The 12,962-nt window shown below is 48.2% G+C and overlaps 1 protein-coding gene across 5 annotated transcripts in view; it reads left to right on the top strand.

The window, feature by feature from the left end:
* The first annotated feature begins 247 nt into the window (after positions 1–247).
* ABCB9 (ATP binding cassette subfamily B member 9) overlaps positions 248–12,962 on the top strand; it is a 32,260-nt gene continuing 19,545 nt past the window's right edge. For 2 of the 5 annotated variants that reach the window (XM_039505411.1, XM_039505416.1), the window contains exons 1-5: positions 248–292; positions 8,088–8,792; positions 9,091–9,205; positions 10,340–10,470; positions 11,726–11,931. In XM_039505411.1, the coding sequence (XP_039361345.1) occupies positions 8,168–8,792; positions 9,091–9,205; positions 10,340–10,470; positions 11,726–11,931 (1,077 nt within the window). In that variant the 5' untranslated portion in view covers positions 248–292; positions 8,088–8,167. Of the gene's footprint in view, positions 293–3,850; positions 3,989–8,087; positions 8,793–9,090; positions 9,206–10,339; positions 10,471–11,725; positions 11,932–12,962 lie in introns of those variants that run through there. The other 3 variants (XM_039505415.1, XM_039505413.1, XM_039505412.1) reach the window with 3 other exon arrangements.

Raw genomic sequence — 12,962 nt, 5'->3', positions numbered from 1 at the left:
GCAGTTACACAAGCCCCCGCTTGCAGCCCTGGCTCCTCCTGCGGTCAAGCAGCCGGTGCAAGCCAGGGGCCAGGGCAGGGTCCCTCCCCAAGGGCCCCCGATGCTTTAAGGTCAGGCCAGGCACGTGGCTGCGATTTCTCCCTCCTAGACCCCCCCACCAAAACCGGCTGCAGAGGTGGGCGTGTCCTGATGATGTCACCCGGACAGGCTCCTCCCACTTCCGACCTTGTCCTGCAGGGGCGGGGGCCGTGCGGCTCCGGAACGATCCGAGTCTCCTGCCGCCGCCGGCCAGGTAAGAGCCGCCGCTGCAGCGCCCGCTCTGGGACCCTGTCTGCAGGGGCAGCTCCGCTCGCGGTACCTGCTCCGTCGCTGCGCCGGCGGGGCCGGGGGGGGGTCGCTGAGTTTGGGGCTCCCCCGGCTGCAGGAGGCGCAGAGTCTCGCTGGTTGTTGACGCAGGACCCGGAGGGTGACGGTGTGTTTGGAAAGATCAAACCAGGCTGGCATTAGGGTGACCAGATGCCCCGATTTTATAGGGACAGGCCCGATTTTGGGGTCTTTTTCTTATACAGGCTCCTATTACCCCCCCACCCCCGTCCCGATTTTTCACACTTGCTGTCTGTTCACCCTAGCTGGCATCCGCGGGGCAGCTGGCAACATGCACTTAATTCCCTTTCCCCCAGCACAACTGGGGATTTGATTTTTGCCAGCGTCTGCTGGCGCAGATCAGAGCTCGGACACCCTGGCCGCTTTCAGAATGAGTGAGAAGGAGGGTGGGTGGGTCCTCCTGGGTCTGATCCTGCCCTCCTTTTACAGGTCTGTTGCATCTTATGCGCATTTAACATGCACAATTTCAGCTTTACGTGGTCGGCAAAAAAAAAAAGAGAAAAATAACAATTTAAATACTGTTTCTGTCGTGCGGGTGATTCCACCTGCCATTCAACTCAATGTAATTTTGACTATATGAGGTTTTCGCTTTACGCACTAACCGCAGAACGGAACCCCTGTGTATATGATGCAAATCAGGTGTAACGCAGGTCAGGGTCAGAAGCCAGATCAGAATCGGGTCCCTTGTGCTTGCCCGTTTGCAATAAGTGCTGAGCGTTGTGTAGCTTGTCAATTGTATTTATTTGGTCTGGTCTGGTCCCCCTTAGACAACCACCCCCCCACACACACACGTTAACATTGCAACAAAACAATACATGTAGACACCCCACTTTGAGTTCACTACATGGTGGTCAGGTCACTTGGTGACAGTTGCATAAAGGGAGTAACAGCAACAACAATGACACCAGTACATCTAATTTCGCATTTGGAAAGTCTTCTACAACTGTGAAATAACTATTAATGGAACATGAACTAGAATTATGATACTAAGCACCATTCTGGCTCTAGCCAAAACAAAATTCTGCAGAAGGCTCATTGTTGATCATATAGGTTTTTATAAACTTTTTTTTAAACTAAAGAGTAACACAAATTATATTCCTTTTACTACAGTAACAGCTGCATCATAATAGTAGAGTTCAAAAACTGATGTGCAAGTCAAAGCTGTGTTTTATTGAGACCTGTTTAATGTGGTGTATCAAGCAATTCATTTGTTACAATTGTTTTCCTCTTTTGATTTGGCTAAGCAAGCTCAAATAGACAGAAATTAGAAACAATTACAATCACGTTAGCCAAAAGTCTAGTGCCTTTTCCCTAATCTGCTATGTAGTCTCTTTTCCTTGAGTCTGATGAGACACTTGTTAGAAATCGCATTTATAAAACTTTGCATCAGATGGAGTTTGGAAGTGGCCAAAGGAATGGATGAGGGGATATGAAGGGTTTTAGCCTTAGGCTTTGTCACTAATTTGAAACAAGCACAGACTGTCACCAAAAGTCCTTATCTGTGGATGGCTGTTCTAGTGTCCTGTAGGAAATGAGATTGTGGGTCTCAGTCCAATTCCTCTAATTGACAGGTTTCCTCATTACAGCTGGCACTAACTGGCACCCTGAGGATGCTCTCAACAGAAAGGCCAAGTACTCAGCGGTGCGTGGATTCTGAATCCCGCCTCCTCACCCTGCGGGGCTGGAGCACATGGGTGGGGCAGTGGGGAGCAGTTTGCATAGCTGCCGGATGGAGGCACTGTCAATCCAACATCCTTCACAAGCACTAAAATTTGCTTGATTTTTTTTTTTAACTGCCTCCGAGTAATAGGTGGTTTTAATGCACAGACACTGGGAAACCCACAATAGTAGAGCCTCCGATGCAACTAATAGGATCTGGACAGTCAGTCACTTTTGTTTATTTGAAATAGTATTTAAATTATCAATCTAGTGGAGCTGCACCCTGTACCTGTGACACAGGGAGTCCAGATGCTATTGGATGCCACAGATAACGTGTCAGGCCAGTTCTAGTCTGGAATGTTATTCGGGACACAGGGGAGTCTGTGGCTGAGTTCCTAATTAGAAATCTTTGGTTTTGACTGGAGCTTCTGCTGCCCTTTCTCCACTGAGTTCCAATCCTGCCATGAAACAGCCACTCCATTCCTGCTGCTGGAAGCTTCATTCTCCTATGTCCTCCGGTTTTCACACACAGACCTTCATCTGCTTGCTTGCTTCTTCGTTGCTTGCCCTTGGTGCTGTCCCCTGTAGGAAGCCCTGCAGCAATTTGGGGTGTAATGCAGATTTGAATGGCGGTGGAAAGACAAACAGCATTTATTGTTTTGATCATAATCAGCCTTTTTTGCCCAGGAAAATAGAAGAGACATTTGTAAAGGAACTAGAAATCCTCCATTCTCCAGGGGTCACGTGTGTTACAATAGTATCTCTATTGGGCTCCCTTTGAATTCCAGATCCTCCTTACTGGGGATGGGGTGGGGTGAGGTTTTGGGTGGGTTCCAGCCTGAGAGGCTGATGATGCCAAGCTTGTGCCAAAGGCCTTTGCCCTGGGGAGCTGAGCCAGGGAGATGGCCAGGATTAGAGAGAGATGTAGGGCTCCTGAGACCAGCTAGCACCAAAAAGAAGCAAAGCCCAGACAGAGCAAGAGACCAATTAAGTGGAGCTGGTGCTGAGGTTACTCATCTGTCAATGTCTGGGTGGGTTCAGAGCCCTTCCCTGCAGACGGAGATCTGGCACCGGGGTATTTGGAAGTTGTTCTGCTCGTTCCAGCTCTAGCTGGCTGGATTGTTCCTACGGGAACAGACCCTGGCAGCAGGCATGGGACCTTCACTGCACGTGTAGCGGACAGTGATCTACACATCGAATAAATTAGGGGGAGATTTTCAAAGGCACAAAGGGCAGTTAGGTGCCCAACTTCCCCTCACTGCCCCCAGGGAATTGAGTGCTTAATTCTCCCTTGTGCCTTTGAGAAAAATGCCCCTCTCGGTGCTTGTCTACCCGAGAAAATTGACCAACACAGCTAAAGCGGAATAACTATTATTCCAGTCATTAATAACTATTCTGGTGTAGCTCTGCTGGTCAATTTCCCCGGCTGTATAAGCTGTTAGAGAATTATTTTGTGAATAATAGATGATGATGATAAACCATGACGTTGGCTGAGGCCTCCAGTACAAAGGGCCCTGTCTGTTCCGCATGAGCCTTAAAGGTCACAGGCACCTTTCACTAGAGGAAAGGTTTGCCCCAGCCTCTTTGGACTGCAGAAGGGACCTAATTTCAGTGACCCCAGCAAGAGCTGTACAGGAGAAGGTTCTCACGCAAACAGTGCCTTCAGCGGTGTCAGTCAAGTCACTGATTACTCTAACCCAGGGCATGGTCGTGCTACCTCTTGTGGGGTTCCTTATTCTACCCACCTGGTAACAGCATTTACTCTTCATTATTTATTTGTGTTCTAGTGTCCAGAGGCCCCCATGGTGATCAGGGCCCCTCCACATGGGAGGACGTGCAATTTGAAATTCCTCGTCTGCTGGCTGGTGATTGATCATTCCTGTTCTCTCCCTCGCCTAGTGTTAGCTCTGGACACAGACTGGTACAGAGCCTCCATTGGGATGAGGTAGGCACAGATTGGAGCTAGTTCTCTTGAGCCGAGGACTCCAATGGTGGTTAAGCTAGAAAGCCATTAGGGTGCTTTTCCTGCAGATCCAGTAGGGGGAGCCACATGGTTACTGAAAGCTGGTTCCCGTGGGCCAGAATTTCAGAAGTGTGACGCTCCTATTTAGGCCCCCTAATGAATGTTCTCTTTGAAATTCTGGCTACTGATTTAGGTGCCTACATGGGAGCTGTTGGATGCTGAGCTCCCTTGAAAATCGGACCCTGAATGTTTATTGTTGTGCAACAGCATGAGCCAATACATGTCTTTGGATCAATCGATTGCACCGCACTAACAGGACCCCGGGAAAGTGCAGTGATGCACATTTGTGCAGTGAGATTTGAAAAATGGACCCCCAGTTGTTAGGAGTCCTATCAACTGAGTAACACACCCTTGAAGTGGCAGCCCAGAGCTAGCCCTGTGTTGTCAGTTACATGCAGTGACTTTTGTGTTAAATTGAACATGGCACACGGTGCTTGGATAAATCCACATTTTAAGGCAGAGTATCCCCAACACCTACTTCTTGTTAATATCGCTCTGTCTTTGGGGTCTGAGCTTTGGGTTTCTCATGGCCCAGTCTTGGGGGAGAAGCCTCTTTCTTCTACCTTCTTCTGCCCCATTTTGTATTGCACAGCAGGGGAGAGTAATTTGATCTTCTTTCTTTTGTTTTTTAGACTGTGGAGTGTCCTTTATGGACAGTGGTGATTAAAACTGCCTGCTCTCTTGATTATTTGAAATCCCGTATTTCAGGCACTTGATTGCCTATTTTGTTCCTTTGTAGAAAGGGCGAGAGAGGACTGGTTTGCCACCGTAGGATCAGAATTTTCAATAGAAAAGCTCTGACAGAAACTTCAAGGGTTTTGAAATTTGTTACATAAAAACGAATTTCATCTTTGCCCGGAAGGAATTGGGATTTAGCAACATTTTAGGCCACCTTTTAGATTTTAGACTGAAAAGTAAACAGAGGGTTTGCGGCTCTTGAGGCGTTTGGTATTTTTGTTTTGTTGCTCCAGACTCCAATGATTTTATGAACAGGCAACCTTAATAGTAGATGGTGCTTAATAGCCAAAACTTTCCTTCATCCACAGGCTTTTGTCCAAAAGATACTGAGCTAATTCATCCCTAAACCAAGCCTGGCCTCCAGTGGCCAGCTCCAGAGTATGTCAGAACACACGCTGGAGCGCTCAGTCCTATTGGTCCAGGTCTCCAACTGCTAGGGAAGGACCGGTTCTGTCCCACTATTCCGTCTCCATAGGAACAGACAGAGGCGTTGAAGTGAGAAGGTTGTTACTTTACAAAATTCAAAGGGCAAATAAAGTATTTGTAGGGTTTATAATGAAAATAAATAAGGACCTCTGGGGTCAGGAACATGCTGGCATTTAACGAGGGGCTGTGTTTACAGCTGTTGTATTAATTAGATAGAGAATGAATGGGCCAAAGGTGTTAATATAACCCAGTCACTGTTCAGTATTAAACAGCATTAAACCAAGTTCGGGGTTTGGGATGGAGAGACCTCAGCCTGATTAGCACCGTGGCAAACAGGCCATTACATTTTATAGCCTTTCAGTAAAGATACGGAAAAGAAGGAAAAACGGTTGAAGCATTTGAAATGAGAAGCATTCAGTAAGGCGTTCATTTTAACAGCATTGTTTGTTCCCTTTCCCTTTAGCTGGAGAGAGTTTTTAGAAGGAAAAGGCCCTTGCTTGACAGTCTCTTAGATGATATTAAAGATGGTTGCTGTTAAAGTCCGATCCCATTTCATCCCAGGTGGTATCTGGGATTCAGCTGGAACTGGCAGAGTTGGAGTCTTATTTGGGCTCCTCTTCTTGGCCCAATCTGGTTAGGACATCTCTCAGGATCAAGGCCAAGAAGGACTGGGGTTCCAGGACATGGTGAGGGTGGCAGCTGTGATGGTGAAGCTCACTCCAGTAGATGCCGTCTGTTCTTCTCTATCTCCTCCCCCACCCCCAAGCCTCTTTCTTTAAAGACTCCCAGAAGAAGTGGTGGGTGGAGTAGCCCAGCCATTCATTATTTTGTCCACCAGTTAGGCCTAATATTGGACACACCAGTCTTGACTCATTAATTTTTGGTTCCACATCTTCTGTCTTTACCAAGCATGATTTCAACGGCGTCATGGGATTATATCAACATGGCCTTTTTGTTTAGAATAATTCAATCTTTTTGTCTCCCTTTCATACCTCTTTCCATTAACATTTGTTATTATAAGTTACTGTGACGTCTGATGACCTTTCACATACTTTCATATGTGAGCTCACAATTAGGGTAAATTTGCAGGCCCAACGATCAGAACAGAGCACATGGCTTTCAGCATCACCAGCTGTTCCTTGAGGTCCAGGCTTTAGGTTTTCTTTCTCTTGAAAGTTTGCATTTGAACTATCTTTTAACTAGTTCATTTGCTGTCTATGAAAACTTAGTTTTGTCGGGATCTGGTGGTTTTTGCAACCCGAACAGACAGCAGGTTGGGGTCATGCAGGACACTCAGGGAATGAAACTGATGAGGGGAGCGGCGGGACACCGGAACTGACCGGTTTATTTTCATTGAGAAGTGCCAAGAGTAAACACAGCATCAGTAGTGAAGAGTAAAATAGACTTTTCAGGTGCTGCCTGGTTTGAATCTAATGTACTGCCATATGAACTGGAACCATAAACTCACTGAACGTTAAATCTCACCAAATGAGGGTCAATCCATCCTCATCATCGTATCCACTCATTATACTCCACACCTGAACCTAGCCCTCATATGAGCAACAGACCCTCATATCTCATTGTCTGTACTTTGACTCAGGGATATTGCAGATTATGTATTCCCCACGCCATCCAATCTTAAACCGAATTTTGCACCCCTTGATAATCTGTACGTTATTCCCTGATAACCAGAAACTTCTACGCTTAAACTCTGTACTGTTCACTTTAAAAAAAAATAAACCAATCATCATCTTAATAACCAAGGGAAGGAAATATTTTTGGCCTGAGTGACCACCTGTAAATGGAGATAATGTTCCATTCCTTCCTTTGGAAAGTAGGAGTGAGATAAAAAGCGCCAGATAAAAACTAGGTATTATTTATTCTTCTGCCCGCCAGGAAGTGCCCTCCTCCTTGCTTAAATAGTCTATTGGGCTGCTGGCGCCCTCGAGCAGTTTTTCTACCTTTGCTTTTGTTGGCTGCTGCGTTCCCACTTGGACACACCTTACACTTTAACCAGCCCTGGTGGAGCGAGCTGTCTTTTCAGAGTCTGGAAACTGGGGTCCATCCATCTGATTTCTAACCTCTGCCACCTGCTTCTGTCTCTCGCGGCAAATCCCTTTTGAATCATATTCAAGAGCTCTTTTTGTGCAGGCACAAAGACCCGGCCCTCTCTCTTGTTGGCTCGCAGTGGGGAGCTCGCAGCAGAGGCCTGGGGGACACTCCCTATCGCACACCCACCATGTGTTCGGAGAGCTGGTTGTCACCTGGGTCTTAGCCTGCAGCCGCTCTGGCTTCAGGGACCTGATCCATCCAAGAAACATGAATAAATATAAGTTCTGGGGGTAGGAATGGTGCATGCCAGCTTGGAGCCTGTCCGCCTTGATGGCTTCCCTTTACCACACAGTACTCCTGTGGCGGCAACGGAGAGACATCGCAGAGACATTTCAAAACAATTTGCTTGACATCATGTTCTGGGGACCTCCTGGAGCCTATTGTTAACACCATGGTGCTGAGAATTGGGCTGGTCCAGCATTGAAGAGAGTAGCTGAAAACACCCCATGATGCTACCTGTAGCCTAGAAATAATTCCCGGCCCCAAAAATTGGAACCGTAGGGTCAGCCTGAAAAGCAGGCTCAAACTCAGGCCTGCATGAAGGCATGTTGTACAGCTGTGGGCACCCCTTCTGCCAGCGCCCCAGGGTATCCTGATCTGGGAGGGGATGGCAGGGAATTGGCCTCCGGCAGAACCAGAGCTCTCACATGAAACTAAACCGCAGTGCTCCACAGCGCTCGGTCTCCCTCTCTGCCACTTCATAAAGGTCACTGATCTTCTTGTGGTGTTCCTTTCCCCATCCCAGGAAGGACTAACATGGAGGCTTTTACCTTGAACTAGGGGTTTCTCCGCCTCAAACTGCAATCTACCTCACCCCAGAGTCGGATGAAGATGAGAGTCTGGAAGGCTGTGGCTTGCACTCTGGCGTTCACCGGCGTGGACGTGCTGGTGACCACGCTGCTGTACGTGCACAGCCGTAGCGGCAAGGACATTGTCCAGGATCTGAAGCACTTCAATGTCTTTAATTCCATGTTGGACGTGTGGGGGGCATGTCTGTACAGGAGCTGCTTGCTTCTCGGCGCTGCCATTGGGGTTGCCAAGAACTCAACCTCTGGCCCCCAGCGCCTGAAAGCATCCCAGACCTTCATCACCTTGGTCTGCCTGCTAGTGGGCATTTACGCCCTGGTCAAACTGCTGCTCTACTCGGAGGTCAGGAAGACCATTAGGGACCCCTGGTTTTGGAGTTTGTTTGCATGGACGTATGTGTCGCTGGCTGCAACTTTCTGCCTGTGGCAGCTGCTGTCTTCCGTCACATCCTCCAGAGAAGCCTTGGGGGTCAGTTCGGAGTCCAGGGCGGAAGCCGAGGAGATATGTGACCCCAGCCCTGTTACTGTGCAGGAAAAGAGGGAAGAGGCGTCACGAGCCACTATCCATAAGCTGCTGTCTTACACCAAACCAGATGCTCTCTTCCTCGGAATAGCCACTTTCTTCCTCCTGGTTGCTGCTTTGGGTGAGTGAACGGAGTTTAAAGGGACATTGCCAAGATCAAAATTCCATATTTTCTATTCATATCAGTTCTATAAAAATCACACCTGTCCACCCTGATGAAATCTAAATATTGGGCTTAAACAACCTTTTTAATCTTTGCCTCACACCTAGATTATCAAGGCCAGAAACACCTTCAAAGATATTACTGTTCCCAGAAACCAATTAAACTCCACTGCTAACATTTGCTTTACCCAATAGCTCTGTGTTTGAAACCCTGCCTCTTGTTCTAATCCACCATCTCTTATGCTTCTCCCATACAGGAGAAACATTCCTTCCTTATTACACTGGCTTGGCGATTGATGGAATAGTCATCCAAAAAAGCATGGATCAGTTTTCCACCGCAGTGGTGATTATGTCGCTTCTTGCTATAGGAAGGTAACTGCGATAGATATAACTGAGGCACAAATAATCTAAGAAGTTTATTATGTTGAGGTTTAAACCTTCTTCCATAGTATTGTCCTGAACTGGCTAGTGGTTATATGAACCTCTGCTCGATGGATTAGGAACTGCTCACTCAGCTGTGTGTTTCAGGTGCAAAGCTGCTAACAGCAGTTCTCCTTTAGCTCAGGTGGCAGGGATGTGTCCATGTGGACCCATAAGATGTAGGTAATCCCTGCTCTTGCTGCGCAGTTCTGAGTGCCCACAGTGTGGCAGCAGAATGACAACCGTGAAGCCTTAGATGGCCATGACTTTGTTACAGTATTTACAGACTCAATAGGGAGTAGGGAAAGAAACATCCTAAACGCTTGGTTTAGTTTGATCTTTCAAACATGCTTGCGGAGGACAAGGAGATTCAGAGGCAAAGCTTTGGCCCATCTCTGACTCTTCCCTGGTGACAACTGCACAAAACTGGCAGATGCAGTTTGCAGAGGGATCAGATGTCATGCCAGCTTGTAGGTTGGTTTTGGCTAACGCAGCTTTGTGTCCCTAAGTCACTTGGCGTTCTGGGGCAAATGAGCCCCGGACTGAATGGCCATGTGCATCCTGCTTGCCACTATAATGACATGAAGTTTTCCATGGTTTCCATCTGAAACTGTGAAAGGGACCAGGGCTCAACTGAAAGGGTTTTTTTTGTTATGTTTAAGATAAGTTTGTACCAGCCTGATTCTGGGTTTTGTAACAAAAGTTTATCTTGTTTCTACTCCTGACACTTGGGTGTTGTCTAAAACCGGACGCATGGTGTTACTATGCAGTGGAAGCGTTGTCTAGTAGTGATAGCGCATACCCGAGACTCTGCCACTGACTTGGCCATGCCACTTTCGCACTTGTGTGTGAGTTTTCCCAATCTGTAAAGTGGGGATAACGAGATCCATCTCGGGGGTGGGGTGTTGTCAGGCTAGTTGTCCGAGCAGCTCTTTGAGATCCTGGGATGAAAGGCACTTTCAGTACAAAGTATTATCATTGGCCCCTGTTTCGATACGTCTGTCTTGGGTCTGATGGGGCTTGTATGTTGTGCTAAGGAGTGGATTGTGTGCACATTGTTATATAACGTCTCTTATCTGCAATTAGCTCATTTGCCGCAGGTATCCGGGGTGGCGTTTTTACGCTCATATTTGCCAGGCTGAATATTCGACTCCGCAACTGCCTCTTCAAGTCACTGGTCGCTCAGGAGACAAGTTTCTTTGATGAGAATCGCACAGGTTGGTTTCTCTCCATCCATGAGATCAGTCTCTCTTTCCACAGTCCGGCCTAATCCTCGTGTGATGATGATCTCTGGGAGGCAAGTGTGCTTGGGATGCCACATTTCCTTTGTTTCTCAAGATATGAGAATACAGTCTGAGTAAGTGATTGACCTGAAACACTAATGCACTGATTTCCAAGTACCTGCTAACAGTGTCTGTCAGATTCACGGCCTAAGGGAATTCCATATAAATCCTGCAATCTAAAGTGAAGGGAGGTGCTTGGTTGCTCCTTCTGGAGATCAGAGTCCCCAGTTTATCCATAGTTTCTGACTGTAACATTCAGCTTGGCCGAAAGATACCACGAAAGCTTTGGCTCTCTGCCTCTCCGCATCTCAGTGGTCACTAGTGGAAGACGGGGGCTCAGGGGATTCCTTAAGAACTGCTACAGGACTTGTGGGGAGGGGGAGAGGGGAAACTTATACAGATCCAGATTGCAGCAGCCCTGTTTCGAACCCATTTAGTCCCTGCAAGGAGCCAGTTCAGGATCGGGCCCTGCAGTGCATCTGTCTAGTGCTTTGCCCAGTTGGGCTTTAGGACATGCAGAGAAGTCCCAAGCAGGTCTTGACAGCTGGTGTTTGCAGGAACCTGCTGGGCTGGTCACTATTCTGTGTGTTTTGGCTTCTCTACCCTGGGCAGGTGCCCTCCCTACAATACATAACCTGTGGTTGTTAAATAACAAATGTTCATGTGAACTGAGTGACAGCCCTGGAGGATGTAGGTACATTCATCAGCAGGCAAACCTCCTACATACACCTGTACCCAGCAATGTGCCTCTGCCCTGTCTTGCAGGATGTGAGGGAGGTTCAGTCTCCGTGGCCCATTCAGTACTTGGGCTCTGCTGAGATTGCCAGCAAGGAGCCTGATTGTGGTGGTAGATTTTGTGGTGGTCTCACCTTGACCGAGACCTGCCAAACTCGTTTCCTGCCACCCACTGACCTGCCAGTGGGTGGTACAGTAACAGCTTCCAGTCACTCCTGACCTGGCCTGGATTTCAACTGGGAGCCTAGATCTGAAAGGTTCTGTGGCCCATCATGAATGGCTGCATCCCCTGAGCCCCTGATCTGGGCACGTCATTCTTGGTTCCCCATGACCCTCCAGTTTGGCTCATGGCACATGCAATCACTACCTGCCTGTGCTGGTATGGAGATGGGGGCTGTGATTCCTGAAGCACTGACAGATCGGAGCTCTCCCTCCACTCTCCTTTGCCTTGCAGGGGACATCATCTCCCGGCTGACCTCGGACACAACGATCGTGAGCGACCTCGTTTCCCAGAACATTAACATCTTCCTGCGCAACGTGGTGAAGGCGACGGGCGTGATCGTCTTCATGTTCAGCCTGTCCTGGCAGCTCTCTCTGGTGACCTTCATGGGCTTCCCCATCATCATGCTGGTGTCTGACCTCTACGGGAAATATTACAAGGCAAGGCAGATTGCTTGCATCTTTAATGTATGCCGAGTCCTTCTGTCTCCCCCCAAAGCAGGACTCTTCCATGGGCCAAGTGACCTAGCTGTGGGCTGCTTCTCATGGAGATTGAGGGTGAGCAGCAAATGAACTGTCTCCCCTCCAGTCCAGCTGCCAGGAGAAGAGAGCAGGCCAGCCTGTGAGCTGTGGTGGCAGCACAGGACCCCAAACATTCCCTTGCTTTGCTTGCGCCTAAGGCCTGCTTCAGCTCACAGGAGTCAGGATGGCTCAGTGGAGTTCAGGGATGCTGTATATGAGCAGGGGAGGGTGCAATCTGTGCTATTGTACTACCCCCTGCTGGCCATCCAGAGAGCAACGTTGGCTGTAGCTCTTGAGCACCCAGAGTGATCGTCTAGAAAAACGTGGGTTCCAAAGTATGTGGTGAGGAATCTTTAGGATACTGTGGCACCACAAGCTTTCCACAGGCCAGTTCCCAATCTTTGTTCCCTGTTTATCGCTCCTTTCTGTCTGAAGTGGCCAGTGATCAGTTCTGCAGATCCACCAAGACAGAGAGTTTAACCAGACCAGAGGTGTTTCCCTTCGTTTGCTGCTGACATGGAAAGAGCGGGTTAGAACTAGCAGTTAATACAAATCCCCACAATGAGCTTTAGCTGGTCACAGCCCCCTGATCCATCAGTCTCATTGTGGCTGGCTCGAGTCTCACCCACCACTTTCTGGAATGAGTCACTTCCCCAAACTGGATTGTGCCGCTCCTCCTGGCCACACCTGTTCTCCCCAAATCCCTAAATCAGACCTGTGAGGCTTTTCTTGTCCCAGTGGAAGTGCTGGCTGCGTGTGCCATTGGTCTCGTCTCGTAAGATTAAACAAACAGATGTTTGCTCAGTGTTCAAAAGACCTTCTGTCTTGATGCTGGATTTCTCTGTTAACCAATCGAATGGAATTACAGTCCCTTTAGTAGCATGATCTTGGGGATATCAAAGGAATGTGTTCTTTACAGGGCAAGGTGTCTGTCTAATTTGTTCTCCTCC

Source organism: Mauremys reevesii, linkage group 18 (assembly GCF_016161935.1).
Source record: "Mauremys reevesii isolate NIE-2019 linkage group 18, ASM1616193v1, whole genome shotgun sequence".
Taxonomy (NCBI): Eukaryota; Metazoa; Chordata; order Testudines; family Geoemydidae; genus Mauremys; species Mauremys reevesii.
This window is presented reverse-complemented; position numbering and strand designations above follow the sequence as displayed.